The 18,015-nt window shown below is 48.9% G+C and overlaps 2 protein-coding genes across 2 annotated transcripts in view; one reads left to right on the top strand and one right to left on the bottom strand.

The window, feature by feature from the left end:
- Positions 1-647: 647 nt before the first annotated feature.
- Positions 648-7,002, bottom strand: Pla2g2d (phospholipase A2 group IID). The gene is made up of 4 exons (XM_052177859.1): positions 6,881-7,002; positions 3,790-3,934; positions 3,070-3,176; positions 648-2,239 (listed from the first exon to the last, which is right to left on the bottom strand). Exons 1-4 carry the CDS (start codon positions 6,915-6,917, stop codon positions 2,094-2,096), a joined length of 435 nt encoding a protein of 144 aa, XP_052033819.1. The 5' UTR covers positions 6,918-7,002; the 3' UTR covers positions 648-2,093.
- Pla2g2f (phospholipase A2 group IIF) overlaps positions 4,516-18,015 on the top strand; it is a 31,199-nt gene continuing 17,699 nt past the window's right edge. The window contains exon 1 of the mRNA XM_052177857.1: positions 4,516-4,911. The gene's annotated coding sequence lies outside the window, so the exon portion shown is untranslated. The remainder of the gene's footprint in view (positions 4,912-18,015) is intronic.

The raw sequence follows: 18,015 nt of genomic DNA, 5'->3' as shown, positions 1-18,015 counted from the left end.
AGGCTCTGAAGACATCTTTAAGCCAGTAAAGAGCCAATCTGTGAGCCAAGTTCCCATCACCCTCCCCCCACAGGGCCCCCAATTTCCAGCCTCCTCTTGCTTCTTTCCTCTTTCCTCTTTTTTCTTTTTTCCTTCTCCTAGTCATTTTTGTGTCTCAGACTTAGACACCATCATACGCCCTGCCTGGCCTTCTTTTTCAGTAGACTTCAAAACATTAAATAAAGTGGTGGCTTTAAGTTCATTATAAGCCCTGTCTCCAGTACAGTTTCCTCATCTCTCCAGCCCCCACTAAAATGAGCATTTCAACTGTGCGGATTTGAATTCAGAGTTCATAGCTGAGACTTCTTGGTACTCTGCCTCACTGGGGTTTTGAGAAAACGTCTGTCTTCCTGTGGTGTGTCACAGGCTGGAGGGTGTGGGCTGGTTCTAGTTACTTCAGCCCTGAGGTTGGAAACACAGTCACACAAGAATAACAGAAATAGTTGTTGCTAGGCAAATACCAGCCCGGACCCTGCCAGATGATACCTTTTGCCAATGTATGTTTTGTTTCAGATGCTACATCAGCTCAGCCAAACATGGGGACCTTGGCCATCTTTGAAGGAGACCCTCCCGAACCTTGGATTAGTCACAGATCACATCCAAAGACCTGTTTTCACAGAGAGATCTTTTATTAAGTGGGGAAGACAAGTTAAAGTGGCTGCTTTCTGATTCAGACAGAAAAACATCAGCAAACGACCTTGCAGGTGTAATTCATAAGAAGGGGGAAGGGGAGGTCTGTATTAGAATGGGCTAGGTGCTGTGGTATGTTTCGATTGTGTATGTTAATTAGGTGAACCAAAGGGGGCTTTTGATTGCTGGACTTCAGTACTTTGATAGCTGGACCTTGGTCCGCAGCCTCAGGAGGAGGAAGTGGCCATATAAGGGAAGAGACTTTAGCGGATAGCTTTAGGGATATAATCTAATTTTTTTTAGTAAGTCAGAAGGAATGGAAGAAGGGGAAGGCCTGTCAGAACCATGCTTGTCAGGTCTAGGCTGGCCAGAGTTCCTTCAATGCAAGTAGCTGCAGGAATGAAGGTAGGCTGGGTTAGTTTGAGCCAAAAAGGATACCTAGCAAAGCCACCCCCAAACCCTAGCCCCCCTTCCCTGTTGGGAAGCTGGTCTTCCAAGAATTCTGGCTCCTGAATCTGCCACTAATGAACACACTTTCCTTAGTTGTAGCATCTAAGGAAAGTTCTGAGGTTTGTAATTAGGCCGGTGGTTCAGGGAAGGAGAGAGGTCACCCAATTTATAAATGTTGCTACAATGGGTTTCCCTGGAGGTGGAGCCTGAGTCGGGGGCGTTTTTGAAGGTGTTTATTCAGAGGACTCTTTGGAGAAAGTTTCCAGAGAAAGAAACCAGGCCTGGGATGTGACAAAGGACTGGGACATCTCATCACCCTGGTCTCAGGAGAAATGTGGGGGGGTTATGCCACCCAGACAGTCCAGCACGATGAGATGCTGTCCTTAGCGCTGGAGAGAAGGGCCTGACAAGAGAGGCTTCCAAAGGATGGGCCCCTGAGCCTGAACTGCATCCAGCAAGAGATGCCAGAGAAAGCACAATAGACAAGAAACAGCAGGCAGAGTACCAGCAGCCACCCAGCACAACAAGACTGCAGTTTCCTTCATCCTCAAGTCCTATTGTTGATGGAGCCCATAAAGGACTTGGCTCTAGGAGACGGCCTGGACCCCAGGGTACCACTGAATCTGAAATGGGCAGAGCTCAACCTTGAGGACCTCACAGCTTAGTTCTGGAGAAGAACACAGGGCCAGAGGGCTGGGCTCTGAATACAAAGGTGAGGTTTTTATCCTAGGCCCAGAAAGACCAGAGTTAGAAGGGAGAGGAGAGTCACCGTTAGAAGGATCAAAAAGGTCCTTTACAGCAGAGAGGCACCGAGAGGAGGTCCTCGAGGCCAGACCCTTGGACAAGGAGGACTTTAAAAGCCAGCTGGTCCAAGAGACTAAAAACTAGAGCGGGAGGCAGCAACCTGCAAGACTTCGATGCTTGAGATGCCTCTGAACAGAGTGGAATCCAGGGCACAGACAGAATAGATTCCCCTAGCATGTGGGAGTCTGGCCTTTGCAGTGGGACCGCCAGTAGTAACGCAGGCGCTTGTTGTAGCTGTCCAGGTTTTGCTTCAGGCACGAGGCCACCTCCTTGTCACAAGCACACAGTTGCCTTTCGCACCAGCTCCCTTTGTCAGCTGTGGGCAAATGAAAGGAGAAGGAACGGCTCAGCATCTGTCCCTTCCTGAGGCTGCCCGCGGGGTCCTGAATCCAATGTGGTCCCTGACCATCTTTGAAGAGAGCCTCTTTGATCGATTGGTGCACATGCCCTCCACCTCTCTGCGATCTTACTCTGTTACTGATTCTCACACCCATTCACTGACCAACCGTTGAGCACCGTTCAGGGGCTCATCCTGGAGGGAGAATGCTGAGCCGGGTGGGCAGATGAGAAGGCAGGTGGCAGAGGGCCGCAGGGTGAATGAACATGGCCAAGCAGAAATGTGGGGGATATAGGCCTGTAGGGGGACTAGGCAAGTCAGGGAGCCGTCCCCAGCTCAGACCAGCGGAAGCTGGGGTAGTGAGCGAGCGTTCCTGCCAGGTGAGCATCTGCGTTAGCTTCCGCAGTTCCATTAACCCTAAGGTGAGGTGTTACGGGGTCTGATCTTGTTAGGGGTACCTATGGGTTCCCCCATGAGAATGGGAGTGGCCAGCACCTCCTAAAGTTCTTCCTGTTGGCTTAGTCCGACAGGTTACCAAGGAGGGTGTGGAATTTCAGTGAGGTTAAAACGGTGTTGAGCGCACAGCTGTTCAGTAATGGACCTGCTTTCAGGGTACCAAAAGTCTGGGGGTGTCCCCTTGGTCCTCTCTATGCCTTCACCTCTGCTGTTCCTCACTGCCCACCCCCACCAAAAGAGGAACAGCATCAGGTGTCAAGTGCTTTATGTAGTACCACATTGGGTCTAGAGAGGCAGGGAAGGCCAGGACTTCCCAGGTCCAGCCCTTGACCCATTGCCCCGAGGGCACTCACAGCACTGGATAACGCCCTGGGAAATGTTGTATTTGTAATTGTCTGTCAGGATCCTGCATCCATCCATCTTCAGGTGGGCATAGCAGCAATCATGCTTCTGACAGCACCTGCAGGGAGAGGCAGGCAGGGAGCACAGCTGTAGGAGCCATTAGTCAACACAGGTCTCTGTCTCCACGCGTCCCCACGCACCCATCAGGGAGGATCACAGATATTGGGGTTCCCTTGAGGTTGTGAAAGCAGTTGTTGGGCAAAGGTCCCCATATTTGTTCCAGCCACATACTCTCTTTTAACCCCTGTGACTACCCCCATGATGAGAGTACTGGGATCATCCCCTGTCCGCAGAGGAGGAAACAAAATTCTGGGGCTTGAGACACTTCACCAAGATCATGTGACTTCTCTAGCTGGCTCTCAAAATGGTTGTGAAAACCCAGAGGAAAGCAGGCAAAGAGTCTGTTTTCAGACTACATATTTATTCAGAGTATATGTGTAATGGTAACTGGGGGGAGGGGGTATGGGCTATTATAACTATTAGAGTTAGGAAGAGGACTTCAGGTGTTCTGAGGAACCTTACAGAAAGCCAGCTCCAAGAGGCTCGGGACCACGTTAGCCCTTAGCAGAGTTCCTAGCGTGCAGTACAAGCTCAGCGAAACGCACTTGCTAACTGAATCAGTGAACATAGAAGGAAGGAGAGTCCCAAGTAGGCCAGGGAGGGGAGTTTACCAGTCTATGGCATCTTTGGGTTGTCCTTTGCCACCAAATCCACAGTGACAGCCGTAGGGCCAGTAGTTGAAGAAGGCCTTCTTCCCTGTCATGTGGCTGACTATCTTGTTCAGGTTCAGGAGTCCTCCCTGGGTGGTAGTGACACCTGCCAAGCAGCCAGACAGTGAGGAAAGGGGTGAAGTGGGGTCCCAGGAACCCACGGGAGGTGGGTGGGGGAGGGGAGGGCAGAGTAACTGTGCCGGGCCAAGCAAGGGCCACTGCTCCTGCTAGTTAGAAGGTGTTGGCTTAGGTGAGAGAGCACATACTTGTTCTACACGTGTCTGCCAGGGGTTCTGTGCCCAGACTAAGAAGGTTAAATTAAAAAAAAAAACACAGCAACAAGAACTGAGTCCTTAGTACAGGTTTTTCATGTTCCTTTTTGGGGGGGGCGGGGGGATGCATTCGGTTTTTTTGAGACAGGGTTTCTCTGTATAGCCCTGGCTGTCCTGGAACTCACTTTGTAGACCAGGCTGGCCTCAAACTAAGAAATCTGCCTGCCTCTGCCTCCCAGAGTGCTGGGATTACAGGTGTGTGCCACCACCATCCGGCTGGTTTTTTGTGTATTAATTTCCTGATTCCATCCCTGTTACAAGATTTTTTTTTAATTGTGTGTGTGTGTGTGGGACATGCATATGCATGGGCAAGCAGGTGCTTGTGACTGCAGAAGTCTTCAGAGATGAGATCTGTCCTTAGCCTGAAGCTCACCAACTAAGCTAGATGGGGTAACCTGTGAGCCCAGGGCTCCGAGTGAGCGAGCCACACCTGCACATCCCACTCAAGTTCAGAGGGTCAAATGCAGGCTCTTAGGTTTGCAAGGCAAGAGCTTTACCAACAGTTTCTCAAGCCCAGGAATTCCATTTGTTAACCCCCATTTTACAAATGAGCCAACGGAGGCCCCCGACTCACTCGAGGTCCCAGAAGGAAGAAAATCAAGCCAGAACCAAAAGCGATACCGTCTGGTTTCTCTCTGTCTCTGAGCATTGATTTCCCACTAGGAACGAGAAGAGGAGGCCTGACTCACCCTCCCTCCCACAGCCCTCCTGCCCTTCATCTCTAGAGAAATCTGAGCTTCACAGCTGCCCGGTAGGTCTCCAGGGAGGCGGAGTGATTTAGAAATCAATGCTGCTCATTTCTGGCCTGGAAGCTGCCGGCTAGAATTGATCTTATGGGAAATCTGCTTTATTGGGAGAGAGGAACACATTATGTTAAATTAGGAGAAATAAAACACACGGGGTCGATGAATTCAGGGGAGCGTTGGGAGAAACAGACAAGATGAAGACAACTCATCAAAACCACAGGGAGTGGGGGCCGGGTGGGGCTGCGAGGTGTGAGAAATGGGCCCTGGAAGGCATTAGTGCAGAGGACAACCGAGATTATAATCGGGTGGCCCTGGGTTGCAATTAGAAGTGACCGGCTGTTTGTGGGGAGGTGTCCTCCCACACAGTGACTGACTGGCTGTTGTGTGGCTGGAAGTGTCCCCCTGTGTGGGAGTGACTGGCTGTTGTGTGGCTGGAGGTGCCCCCTCCTCCCCCATGTGAGAATCTGTGTGCATGCTCCTGTTCGGCACAGCACTCTTGGATGAGGGATGGTTAAAGGGAGGCCTTGCTAATCCTTGACTGTGCTAAGTGCCCCCCAGATCCCTGGGAAACATCTAGCATTCCCATCTGGAATTAGAGGAAAATCTCAGATTCCATAATGAAGAACCCCAAAGGAATTAACTGCAAAGTCAGAATCCACCTTGGGCACAAACTGGAGATCTAAATTCAGAATCTTGCATTTCTTCACCTCTTTGTCTCTTGTCTATCCAAGCCCCCTCCACCTCCTGGACAATTTTTCCCTTTGGTAATGCAAGTTAGCTTTGAACTCATGGTTATCCTCCTGTCTCGAGTCTCCAGTATGCTGGAATGACAGGTGTGAGCTAGTACACCCAGGCTAGCCTTCTATTTCTTTGCTTCAAAGCTAGCCCTTTGGATTTCAACTCACAAAGAGGCGCTAACTCCCTCCCTGAAGAGGGCAGCATTCCCTCTGGAATCCTGGAAGGCAAGGCAAGCATTCAGTTTAGAGTCTGTAGGCTTTGTGTGGTTTCCTTGCTGATCATTCAGCAGTGCGGCAAACAGAGGAAACCCAAGTGGAGTGCATACCAGAGCTTGTCAGCAACTCCTGTCTCAACAGTTTCTTCCTAGCCTTGGATTCCCCCATCCTTCCATGCCCAAGGGTGAGAAATAAGTGACCAGAAGAGACACAGCTACCATTTTGATGCTCAGTTCTTATGTAACACCTGAGAACTATTTTCTTACTAGGTTTCTTCAGTGGTACAGAGAGGATGCTGTGGTCCACTGAGCAGGGAAGGACATGAGATTGCATGGTTTGGCTTAGGATGCACTGCCAGGGGATGGTGCGGGATGTAGATCCATCGAGAAGAGCCTCTGTGATACATTGTCTCTGTGGTGAAGGATGAATTTCTGTAGCTCCTTTGCATGTTTGCTAAGTGGCTTCATTGTAACACTGGGAAGTGACTCTCCCCAGGGTGTGGGGGCCCTGGCTGTCCTGGAATTCACTGTGCAGACTAGGCTGGCATCAAATTCAGAGATCTGAGATTTGCCTGCTTCTGCCTCCTGAGTGCTGAAATTAAAGGCATATGTCACCACTACCCCGGCTATAAAATCAATTTTAAAACCATGAAAGACTTTTATAGAATCGTGTGTTTTGAGATGGACTTGGAAAACAAAGGCCAATTTGCAAGCAGCCACGATTTGCAAGCAGCCACGGTTTTACATTTGATGGTCTAGAGAGTAAGTAGAAACTGTCGCCAGATCCCCTCCCTACCAATGGGAAAGAAATCCTCTTCCCAGAATGCTGCAATCTCCCCCCAGCTCTCTGACTGAAGCCAGAAGCCAGGAGGCAACCTCGGATGGCTCCTGACTGGTGGTAGAAGTGTTGGGGACTGGAGTTCCAGTGTCTCCAGGTTCAGAGCAGCCCAGCCTGGGGTGGAAAACTCAGGATCTCCCTCCGTTCCCACATTCTGCTCAGCCCCACATCTGTCCCCACTCACCAGCCAGCAGTAGCCCACAAAGCAGGGCGAGTCTCATGGTTTCAGCACAGAGCAGAGCAACGCAGGACGATAGAGGTCTGTCTCACAGGCAGCCCCTTATGGTAGTCCCCCACCCATCTTACCCAGCCCTTCCCAGCCCCTGCAGAAGCCACCCACGTGCCTCCTGCTTCCTCTTTTCTAGAATTCTTGGGTTATGTGGTGTTTTTTTTTTTTTTCTCTTTGTTTTGAAGCATTGGCCCCATGCCCCAGATTTTTTTTATTAAAAAAAAAGTCATGTATCTAGAATGGGAAATTTGGCAAGCAGCTTCAAGGTCTAGGGGATGAAAACCAAAGCCTCCGTGAAGCCAGGCAAGTGCTCTGTCACTGCGCCACAACAAAGCTTCATAGCAGAAAACTTGAAAAGCATGGAACCTGAAATTGAGGATCATGTGTGAAGACAGGAACATGATTAGCATTTTGATTTATGTCCTTATGGTACAATTTCTATCTACTTACCTATCATCTATCTATCTATCATCTATCATCTATCTACCTATTTATCTATCCATTATCTATCTTCAATAATCTATTACCTATCTAATACTCATAAATATCTATTATCAATAGTCTATCATCAATCATTTACCATCTATGTAATTGTTATCTGTCGTTTTGTTTGCCTATTTATTGCCAATCAATCTAACATTTATCATTTTTCTATGTTCTGTCATTCTAGCATCTATCTATCTATCTATCTACTACCTACTATCAGTATATTGCCTGCTTCTGTATAGAGCTTTTATCTTTCTGCCTCCATGGTCTCACCCTACCAAACCAGGAAAATGTTCTATGAAGTACTAAGGAGCTCATCCTCGACCCCACCCAGACAAGATCTCACAGAAGCCAGGCTGGCCTCAAACTCTTCATTTAGTCAAAGATGACCTTGAATTTCCAGTCCTCCTCCACCTCCCACGTTCTAGAATCCCAGCCGTATGCCATCAGGCCCCGTTTGCGTGGTTGCAGGCTTGGTACCCAGGGCCTCATGCACACTTGGTCAGCAGCCTTGTAACTTAGCCCCATCCTCGGCCTCGGTCTTGTCTTTGGCTTACTGATGCTAGCTGAACATGTTTCTGTTGTTCAGTGATCTTTAGCAGGAGCTTTGGAAAGCAGCGTTGCAGCCTGCCTTACCATGGTATACTGAGTCTCTCAAGGATGGACACCTAGGCTGCTGACCATCTACCACCATTCAGCCTCAGGGGAAAAGATGTCCTGATACCTCAGCTCACACCCAGCTATTGCCCCTTGTGGGCTCGCTGACCCAGAGCGCACCTCCAGTGATCAGAAGGTAACTGGCTTTGTTGACAGCTTAACCTGCAGATGATCTGCCCCAGTTTAACTTGTCAGGATCCCAATGTGACAAACGGCTGAGACCTAGCTGATGAGGGTGGAGCAGAGGTGGGTTCTTCCATGTTTGTAGGTGACACAATGCCCAATAGTGCTCCTTGCTCCAGGCCAATGGGTTCATCCAAAAGGTGTGTCAGCAGGAGTCACTGCTAGGGACACGTGTCAATATTGTTTATCCCTCTCTCCCTCCTCCTCCCTCTCTCCCTTCCTCCCCCTCTCTCCCTCCTCCTCCCTCTCTCCCTTCCTCCTCTCTCTCTCCCTCCTCCTTCCTTCCCTTCTTCCCTTCTTCCCTTGCTCCTTCTCTCTCTCCTTCCTTCTTTCCTTCTTTTCCTTCCTTCCTTCCTCTCTTCCTTTGTTTCAGACAGAGTCTCACTATGTGGTCCGGTCTGGTTTCAAAGTTGCACGCACCACCCTACCCCCACCCCCGCCCTCCTCTGCCTCACCAGCGCTAGGATTACAGAGCGTTCTACCTTTGTCGAGAAAGCCATGTATGTGCCAAGTTTAAGCCAGGCATGGGTGGCTCACACGGTTCACGCCAAGGCAGGGGAATGGCTGCAAGCTCAAAGCCAGTCTGTGCTGTGTTGGGCTATTAGACTTTTTCCAAAAGCAGAACAAAATAAAAATACTCCCCACCCAATAATAATTTTTAAAAATTATAATACTCAACAGCAGACACACTAGAGTCTTCTGCCATATTCTTATTTGTATAAATCACTTAGTGGAGGGGCAAAGGGCACACAATAAATTATAATAAACTTGGTGGTGTGGGGATGAGCACTCCTGTGTAACCATCACCTGTGAGGAGGCTGCAGACATGCCCATGGCCTCCAGCATTTCCTGTGACTGACTGCCTCTTGGCGGGTCCCCACACGCTCAACACTAGGCCTCTGCTCCTGCCCACAAGCCTCTTTAACTGAAAGCAACCTTCCAGATCTGGATTCTTGATAGCGGTCACCTCCCCCATCTGACCCAATTTGGGCAGGAGGCACAGTAGCTGGACCCAGAAGTTCTCTATTGGTCCCAGAAGGCCACAGAGAGACCTTCAAAATTCTTCCTTCACTGTTGCTCCTGATACAGTTAGCAGAGTCAGGATACACCTGGCAGAGAGACCTGGCTCATGTTCTACCAGCTCTGGAGCCCTGAGAAAAGATTAGGCTGCCGTGAGACTTTGTGTCCCCATTTGCAATCCAGAGCCAAGGGTTCCTCCCTGTTATGGTTCTGGGCGATTCTGAGGTAAGCTGACTGAAGCACTCAACACTTATCTATTCAGTGAAACCTTGTGCAGGCTGTAGTGGGCGAGGGAGATGGGGTTGATTCAAACACAGGCTACCTGGGCGAAAGAGCCAGATCTTCCCTTCATTATAGAAGCTCAGCCTGGAGCAGGGTGATTCAGTCAGTCCTTCTGTTACTCCTGCATGTGACAGACTGAGGATGGTACCCACGGGATAGGGGTATCATATGTGCACGTTAGAGTCTGGAAAGCTTTTGCGTGTACCCATCAGATCATGTTTGGTCTTCTATGTGGAGATAGTGAGAAGCGGGGTGGGCCTTTAAGTGGTGAGGCAGAGCATTGTGGGATACACCTGTAACCTCAGTACCAGGGAGGCAGAGGCAGGGGTCATCTGTATAACAAGACCTAGGCTAGCATGGGCTACATAGCAAGACCTATTTCAAAAATACAAAACACAAAGAGGTGAAGTCTCGTGGGAAGTCATTGTTATTACCCCTCCCTGTTTCTGGCTGCTTATCTTGCCAAGCTCTCTCTCCCTCTCACAGATACTCCTCCACACTCCTTTGTGGTACCAATCGCTGAAGTGTGACCCAACCAAGAGGAATCCACATGGCCACCCAGTCTTAAACTTTCAGTTTTCCGAAGCTTGAGTGACAATCACCTCTTTTCTTTATAAAGGGTCCAGCCTCAGCTATTTCATTACACTTATAACAAGTAAACTAATCTGGCACATGAACAGGCTTGGGTCCCCAGCTAAAGGTAAATAAATGTTAGCTGAGGTTACCCCCCTCATCAGTATTCTTCATCCTCACTGGCTAAGGTACCCACAATAAAAGCTAACCCTTTCTTCTGTATTGTCTAATCCGCAGTTAATTTTATCCAATGTCCATCTTAGTTCAACATATTTGTCTCTCTATACATTGATCTGGTCTATTTTTATGCCTTTCGTGTCTTCACTGTGTCTAAGCTTTCTTTTATCTTTGGATGCAGACAAGGTTTAGTTATACACAACCCTCCCATCTGGGTTGCTTCAGTAGTGTTTTCTGTTGCCCAATGGTTTCTAAATAGTAGATTTTGAGAAAGTAACTTGGTAGAACCAGAAGGTACAAAGGTTTCAATGAAAATCTGTGTGGTTTTAGCAACCCCTCCCACTGTGTCTGCTGCAGCTGAAGTGCCCTTGGGTGTTTCCTGACATTGTCAGAAAGCCAGGAAAGCTTGCTCTTCTGGTCACAGCCATGGAGACTCTCGCTAAGACTGTTAGACTATAGCCTAGCATGATCTCCTACTGCTGGGAGGAAGGGAGGAGGAAGGAGCTCCGGTGTCAGAGGGAAGGTTCTACTAGAACGGTTACCACTGGGGGCTGTAAGATGGCTTCATCACTAAAGGGCTTGTCATGAGGGCATGGGATTTGAATTTAATCCCCAGACACCCACACAAAATGGCCAGACGGAGTGGTGTACACCTGTATTGCCGGCACTGGAGAGACGGCCACGGGAGGCTCCCTGGCCTTGTGGGCCAGCCAATAGCGCACAAAGCAAAGAACCCAGGTTCCGTGTGAGATGCTGTCTCAGGGAAAAGTTGAGAAAGATTAGGGGAAGCACCTGATGCCAACCTCTGGCTTCCACACACATGCCCGGGGTGTGTGCACACATACATGAACTTGTACATACACACATGCACATGCAGAACAGAAGAGAATAAAATAGGAAAAGAGGTTACCATTGCCCAGGCCTTCCTTGTCACCAAGCACTGTATTGTTACCTGATTTAACTCTCACAACCACACCAGGAAAACTATGGTTCCCATTTCACAAGCAGGGAAAACTGAGATTCAGAGGTGTTAGGAGCACAGCCCAGTCACCTAGAAAGTACATGGCAGAGTCTGGTGCCAGACACAGTCTCCGAGGCCTCCCTGACTATATGTGTAGAGCATAGTTTGACATGTCTCATTGGCGTGTGATGCAAGTAGGCATGTGCCACACACAGCTCAGAGGAGCTTCCTAGCTCTCCCAGCATGCACAGGGGCAGTGATAGGAAGAATCAGCAGAGTCCGGATGCTGCCACTTTCATCCATTGCAGCAAAGTAAGGGGACTTTCCCCTAAGATCCTCTTACGGGATGAAGACATGTCCTCCCAGGCAGGGTCTTTCCCTCCAGGAAACTCCCTACATAGCTCCATTTGCCAGATGGTCCCATTGACTGGATCCTTCCCTGACAAAAGCTTCTGGTAGAGCATCAGAGGTGCCACTCAGAGACACAGCAGGTACAAACACCACACAGGGACACTGCAGCTGCAAACACCACACAGGGACACTGCAGTTGAGCTCCCTGGGGTGGGGCAGGGCTCAGGTGAAGGAGGCTGAGTTTGCCTTTCAAAAGTGGGAGTGTGACAGTGTCACCCATCCCCACCAAGCAGAACCCGAGGAACTGGGTCAACCCACAGGAGCCCATTCTCGAGGCTGTTGCCGCAGAGTGTGTGGATGTCTGTCAGTCCAGACTCTTTCAGAGATACCAGGTCAGCGAACCATGACACACAGGGGCCCGATGAGTCTCCCAACTATAAGGACAGAAAAGAGGTCAGCTCAAGGGGAGAGACTCCAGCTCTGTGATATTCCGGAACTGCCCAGGTAATTCACCCCTGCATCAGTTAGGAGGACAGTGCCCCACAGGTGTGTGTGGCAATTTCTCAAGGGGTGGCCCGAGGTTCTTGGAGGTGCTGCGTCGGTTGTCTCTTTAGTGCTTGGTTCTGTGGGTGTTCACACTGTCAAACTCTGTAGAGCAGTTATGGTTTGTGCACATGTCTCCCATGCATCTGAATAATAGCTGGGGAGGGAGATGGTTCAGTCAGCATAGTTCCTATACAGGCACAAGGTCGGGTTCCCAGTAACCATGTAACAACCAGTATAGTGCCTGTGTTTTTAATCTCAGAGCTGGGAAGGTGGAGACAGGTAGACCACTGGGGTTCACTGGACAGGCAGCTTAGTTAGCCTAATGCGTGAGCCTACACACACACACACACACACATACACACACACACACTCACACAGAGAGAGAGAGGGGGGGAGGGAGGGAGGGAGAGAGAGAGGGGGGAGGGAGGGAGGGAGAGAGAGAGAGAGAGAGAGAGAAGGGGTGACAGAGAGACAGAGAGACAGAGAAACAGAGAGAGAGTTAGTTCAGGGAACCTTCTAGATGGCCCAGTGTTTTGGCTTATGAATTGTTGCTGCTCCACCAGCGGACAGGTTCATAGCACATCCATCTCGACAGTGTTGCTTCTTAATTCTCAGAGCCTCAAATTTCCTCTCTGAAAAGTGGGGTCCAGGAGGCTCTGTAGGAAAGGCTACTGGTGGAGTGACTGACAGATAATAGTTGAAACATTAGTGAGGTCACTTGGCCACCTCTCCTTCCCAGGAATGAGGCTTGGGGCTGACCCCTGTGGAGGGCTGTGACACCCAGAGATCCTGACCCAGGCTCAGAGGTCCTCATATCTAGACGAGAGCTGGTCACACGCAGGGGGATTTCCATGGGACTTCCTGGTTCATCCAGGGTGACCCATGTGCTTGGATTAGTGGGTAAAAATGCTAGCCTTGCAAACCTGGTAACCTGAGTTTATTTCTCAGAAACCACAAAGAAGGAGGAGGAGGAGGGGGAGGAGGGGGAGGGGGGAGGAGGAGGGGGAGGAGGGGGAGGAGCCCTGCTCAGACTCAGCCTCAGTGGTATTCATCTATAATCCCTGCACTCTAATGCTTGCAGGTCAGTGAATATGGGGACATTAAGCAACACAAGAGAGATCCTGCCTCAGTACGGTGGAAGTGAGAACTGTCCTTAGATCTCCACATCCTTACGGTGGCGTGTGCGTGCCCACCCCACACACAAATAATTAATGGGGGGGGGAAGCCCATGCTCTTTCAAAATTCCAGGCACTCCCCATAGCCAGAAGCAGGAAGGAAGCCATTGCTGGGATCTTCTTACTCATCTGCAGTCCCTGTCAGGCCCCTGCTGTCCCTCAGGCCCTGACCTTGACAGCCATAGACTCTGAGTCCTTTCCACCTTCTTTTGTTTTTGGAGACAGGGTTTCTGTGTGGAATAACCCCAGCTGTCTCCAAAAGCAGTGGATTTGCTTTGTAAACCAGGCTGGCCTTGAACTCACAGAGATCTGCCTGCCTCTGCCTCCTGAGTGCTGGGACTAAAGGTGTGCACTACCACTGCCTGGTCGTCCCCTTTCTGCCTTCCTGTTTATGAAGTGGGGCTGCCATTCTGAGGATCCCACACCATGGGCTAGAGACAGTGGGCAATGTGCCCAGTACATAGCAAGTCAGAGTTGTTAGTGGCTTGGCCTCTGGGAAGGAAGACCGCTTTCAAGAAATTTCCCAGGAACTGAGCAAATGAACCCATTTGGCAGATATTTCTTGAGCACCTGCTGTATGCAGGGGGCAGAGAAGTCCCCGTCTGCTAAGGCCCCAGAGTGGACAGACTGTCAAACCAGGGTCTGTGTTACGTACAGACAGCTAGTGGCACCTTAAAGAAATGATGGTAAGACTTGCCTTGTTTATTTATTTATTCTGAGGATACAGAGAGGTGCTAACTTACACAAGTAGGACAAGAAAGCCAAGGTAGTAATTTAAGAATCATTAATCAAACCCCACGGTGGCCTATGACTCCGAGGCAAGGTTCCTGCAGGGGGACATGCTATTAAGTTTGTAGGAAATGGCGGCCCTCTGGCATGCATAAACTTCCCCTTCCTCCAGGAAGCCCATCTGTGTTTTTTATTATGTTCTTGGGCTTCTGTCTGTACCAGAACCACTCATTTATCACAGGAAGCTCGGCCTGCTGGCTGTGTCCTTCTAGTAGAATGGTAGTAGGAGGAGGTGCGCACGAATGGTCTGAGCCTGTGATTGCAGCCCATGAGCGCTGAGGCAGAAAGATCACAAGTTCCAGGCTAGCCCGCTCTACCTGGCAAGTCCAAGCCAGTAGCTAGACCCTTCCTGCAAGGAAACAAAAACGCCCCAAAGAACACAGAAGAATGAACGTTCAAGGGCCCAGGGAGGAAGCAAGCCCTGGAGAGAGACCTCAGAAGGAATTAGTCTCCACCTTCCTTTTAGCTCAGACTTCCAGCTTGCACACGTGCAATGACCCAGCTTGGGGAGATGATCCCTTCAGTACAGTGTTTGCTGCCCAAGCCCTACAGAGAGCCTGTGTAGGGATTCACAGCACCCACAGGAGAAGCAGCCATGGTGCACACATGCAATCCCAGCACTGGGCGGGGGCAGTGGTGGGGGTGCGGGGCAGAGAGAAGAGGCCAGGAGCTGTTGGCCAGACAACCAGCCAATAGCTAGTGGAAGTGCTTAGCTCCAGAATTCAGGGAGAGACCCTTTTCTCAAAAGCTAAAGGAAGAGAAACCTTGGCCTCTGCCTGTACACACATGAATACATGTGCATGCACACATATGCATGTATGTGCTAGTTTTCTCTCTTTCCCTGTTTAGTCCGATGGCTTGTTGTAATGGTAGCTCTAGAAAGCTCACACAGACATTAGGGATCCCCAGGAAAACAGTGTAAACGTGAGGGGTCCTCCTGGGGGAGTTTGGCTCTGGTAGGTGGTTATTTTATTTTATTTTATTTTATTTTATTTTATTTTATTTTATTTTTTTCATCTGACTCCCTCACAAGGCACAACACGGTCCCTGCAGAGCAGCAGTCAGGTCTAAGGCAGCCTGGCCCTCAGGGAGCTGCCCGTGCAGGGCTGAGATGCATTCATAGCTCAGTTTCTACCCCCACAAAATGGGAATAATGACCTCTGAGACTGCCTTCCTCCAGAGTGAAGGACTAGAAATCACTTAGTCGGTTACAGAAATACAAAATGGTTTTGGAAAATCGGTTTTATTAAGGTATAATCTCCTTTCTTTATTCCATTCATTTCTTTAAAAGAAAATTTTTGACATTGGCTTTTATTTATTCCTGGTTGACGTAAAACTAACTGAGGATGACCTTTCAACTTCCAGCTCTCTGGCCTCTACCTCCTAAATGCAGGAATTACAGGAATGCACCATCACCATGCCTGGTTTCTCAGTGTTGGGTATTGAACTCAGAGCCTTTTGCTTGGTACAGTGATTTACTGAGCTACATGAAGTCCTTTTTGGAAGTATAATCTGTATAAGATAAAATGTATCCACTAGTAGTTTGACTAATAAAGACACAGCTGACCTGGAGAACTTCCATAATCATTAACATTTTCATTAACCTTTCCCTGCACCCACTCCTCCCTGCTACTGTCCCCACTCTCTACCTCCACTGCCTCAAGTCAGTTTCCCTCTCTCCTCCAGCCCGGGATAATCACCAACCCATCCCATCTTTATGGAGGGGGTTGTTTTGTAAGGTTCTCTCAGTGTGTGCATGTTTGGGCATGCGTGTGTGTGTGTGTGTGTGTGTGTGTGTGTGTGTGTGTGTGTGTGTGTAGCACAAGGGATTAAGGCTAGGGAGATACACACCAGTCACCATCGCTGTCACCATCAGCCCCCCAGTGTCACCAACTTACCCAGGCTGGTTTGATCTGGCTCTGTCACTTGGATAGATTTTGAATCTGTGATCTGTCCTTAGTTTCTCAAGTGCCAGAGACTATAGGTTTGTGTCACCTGACCCTCCTTAGATGAGTTGAGTTTCAGACATGGATTTATTCAGTTTGGGAACTTCATCTCTGCCCACCTTCCCTCAGGACCATGCAATGCTCCTATAGATAATTCTGAGTTTCATCCACGATGTGGCGTGTATGGGTTGTGAACAGTGTCTCTGAGTAATGTCTTGTCTTGTCCTATGGACATACCATAGTCCCTTTGTCCTTTCCTCAGGTGATGGGTGTTTTGACTGCTCCTAGTTAAGCCGTCTCAAGAGACGCTTGTGAGTAAGGTTCCAGGTTGAACACATCCACAAGGTCCGCTCTCTGTGTGAGCACCAGGGAGTAGAAAGACCGTGTTGTGTGGTGAGTCTGTGTTCACCTTTATAGGAAATTGCCACAGCACCTTCAAAGGCTGCTCAGTTTCTGTTCCCTCTGGAAGTGTGTGTCCAAGCTGTCTGACCTGCTCACCAGTGTGCACTGTTCTTAAACTACAGACACACTAACAGAATCCTCTCTCTCCCTTCCCTCTGTCTGACTCTCTCTCTCTCTCTCTCTCTCTCTCTCTCTCTGTGTGTGTGTGTGTGTGTGTGTGTGTGTGTATGTGTGTGTGTGTGTGTGTGTGTGTGTATTTCTACCCCCCTCTCTCCTCATTATGACATCATTGATATCAAACTGAGATGAAATGAATGGTATTTGTCATCAGCTCCTGTACTGTGGGTTTTACTCCGATGGCCAACCACAGATGAGGAATGTTTGGAGAGAGCCTAGAGAGATGGCTCTGTGGTTAAGAGCACGTAGGGCTCTTCCCGAGGACCTGACTTTAATTCCCAGCACCTATGTCAAGCAGCTCACAGCAGACTGTTAAATCCAGATCTAGGAGACCCACGCCCTCTTCTGGCCTTCATTGGCAACTGCACTCACATGCACATACCCATACAAACACACACACACACACACACACACACACACACACACACACATCTATACTTATAATTAAAAACAAAACAAAATATTTGGGGAAATTTTGTGTGTGTACTGAACACATAGATATATTCTCATTTTTATCCCTTTTCTTCTATTTTTATTCTTCTTCTTGGCAGTACTGGGGCTTGAACCCAGGGCCTCGTGCTTCCTAGTGAGCACTGTACCACTGAGCTATACCTCCAGTCAACAGATTGTCTTTTCCTGTTATTAATCCCTAAAATAACTATTTATGAGGCAGAAGAGACAGCTCAGGGGATTAAGTGCTGTCTGGACAACCTTGAAGACCCATGTTCAGCTCCCTAGAACCCACAAAAAAGCTGGGCATGGCAGTGCATGCTGGTAGCCCCAGTACTGTGGGTATAGATGACAGAGGCAGGTCCTGGAACCTCACAAACTAGCTGGTCTCATGAACACAGCAATCTCCAGGCTAAATGAGATCTTGGTCTCAAAAATTAGGTGGAGTGTGACAGAGAAATATACCTCTGGCTTCTACTTACACAGATGAGCATATCTGTACGCATAATATATATACACACTTATACATACGTGTGTTACACGTATGTAAACATGTATATATGCACACATACAGATCCATTTACATTTTATTTAATGTACAAAAAATAACTTTTAAATGTTCAATTTGCTCAATGATGACTGCGTGCACCCATAAAATGGCCGTCACAATGAAGACGGTCACCGTATCCATCCCCCAACACCAAGGGGTTCTCACTTCCCCATTTGGCTTCCAGACAACCACTCACTGGTTTTGCATTGATTTGCATTGTCTGGGAAATCACTCAGAAATAGAAACACACACACACACACACACACACACACAGCATTTACATGTTTTGTCTGGTTTTATTCTGCATAATTATCTAAAGACTCATCTTTGCTATGGCATGCCTGCTGCTTTTCACCAATGAGTAG

Source organism: Apodemus sylvaticus, chromosome 3 (genome assembly GCF_947179515.1).
Source record: "Apodemus sylvaticus chromosome 3, mApoSyl1.1, whole genome shotgun sequence".
NCBI classification, from domain to species: Eukaryota; Metazoa; Chordata; class Mammalia; order Rodentia; family Muridae; genus Apodemus; species Apodemus sylvaticus.
The sequence above is the reverse complement of the archived record's forward strand: the minus strand, read 5'-3'. Positions and strand labels throughout refer to the sequence as shown.

Bases quoted from the DNA above. Each gene is read 5' to 3' on its own strand.
- Pla2g2d (XM_052177859.1), bottom strand. From the start codon at position 6,917: ATGAGACTCGCCCTGCTTTGTGGGCTACTGCTGGCTG. The intron at 3,935-6,880 runs GTGAGTGGGGAC...GCTGCTTGGCAG, and splicing joins TTGTGGGCTACTGCTGGCTG to GTGTCACTACCACCCAGGGA. The intron at 2,240-3,069 runs GTGAGTGCCCTC...ATTTGCCCACAG, and splicing joins CCAGGGCGTTATCCAGTGCT to CTGACAAAGGGAGCTGGTGC.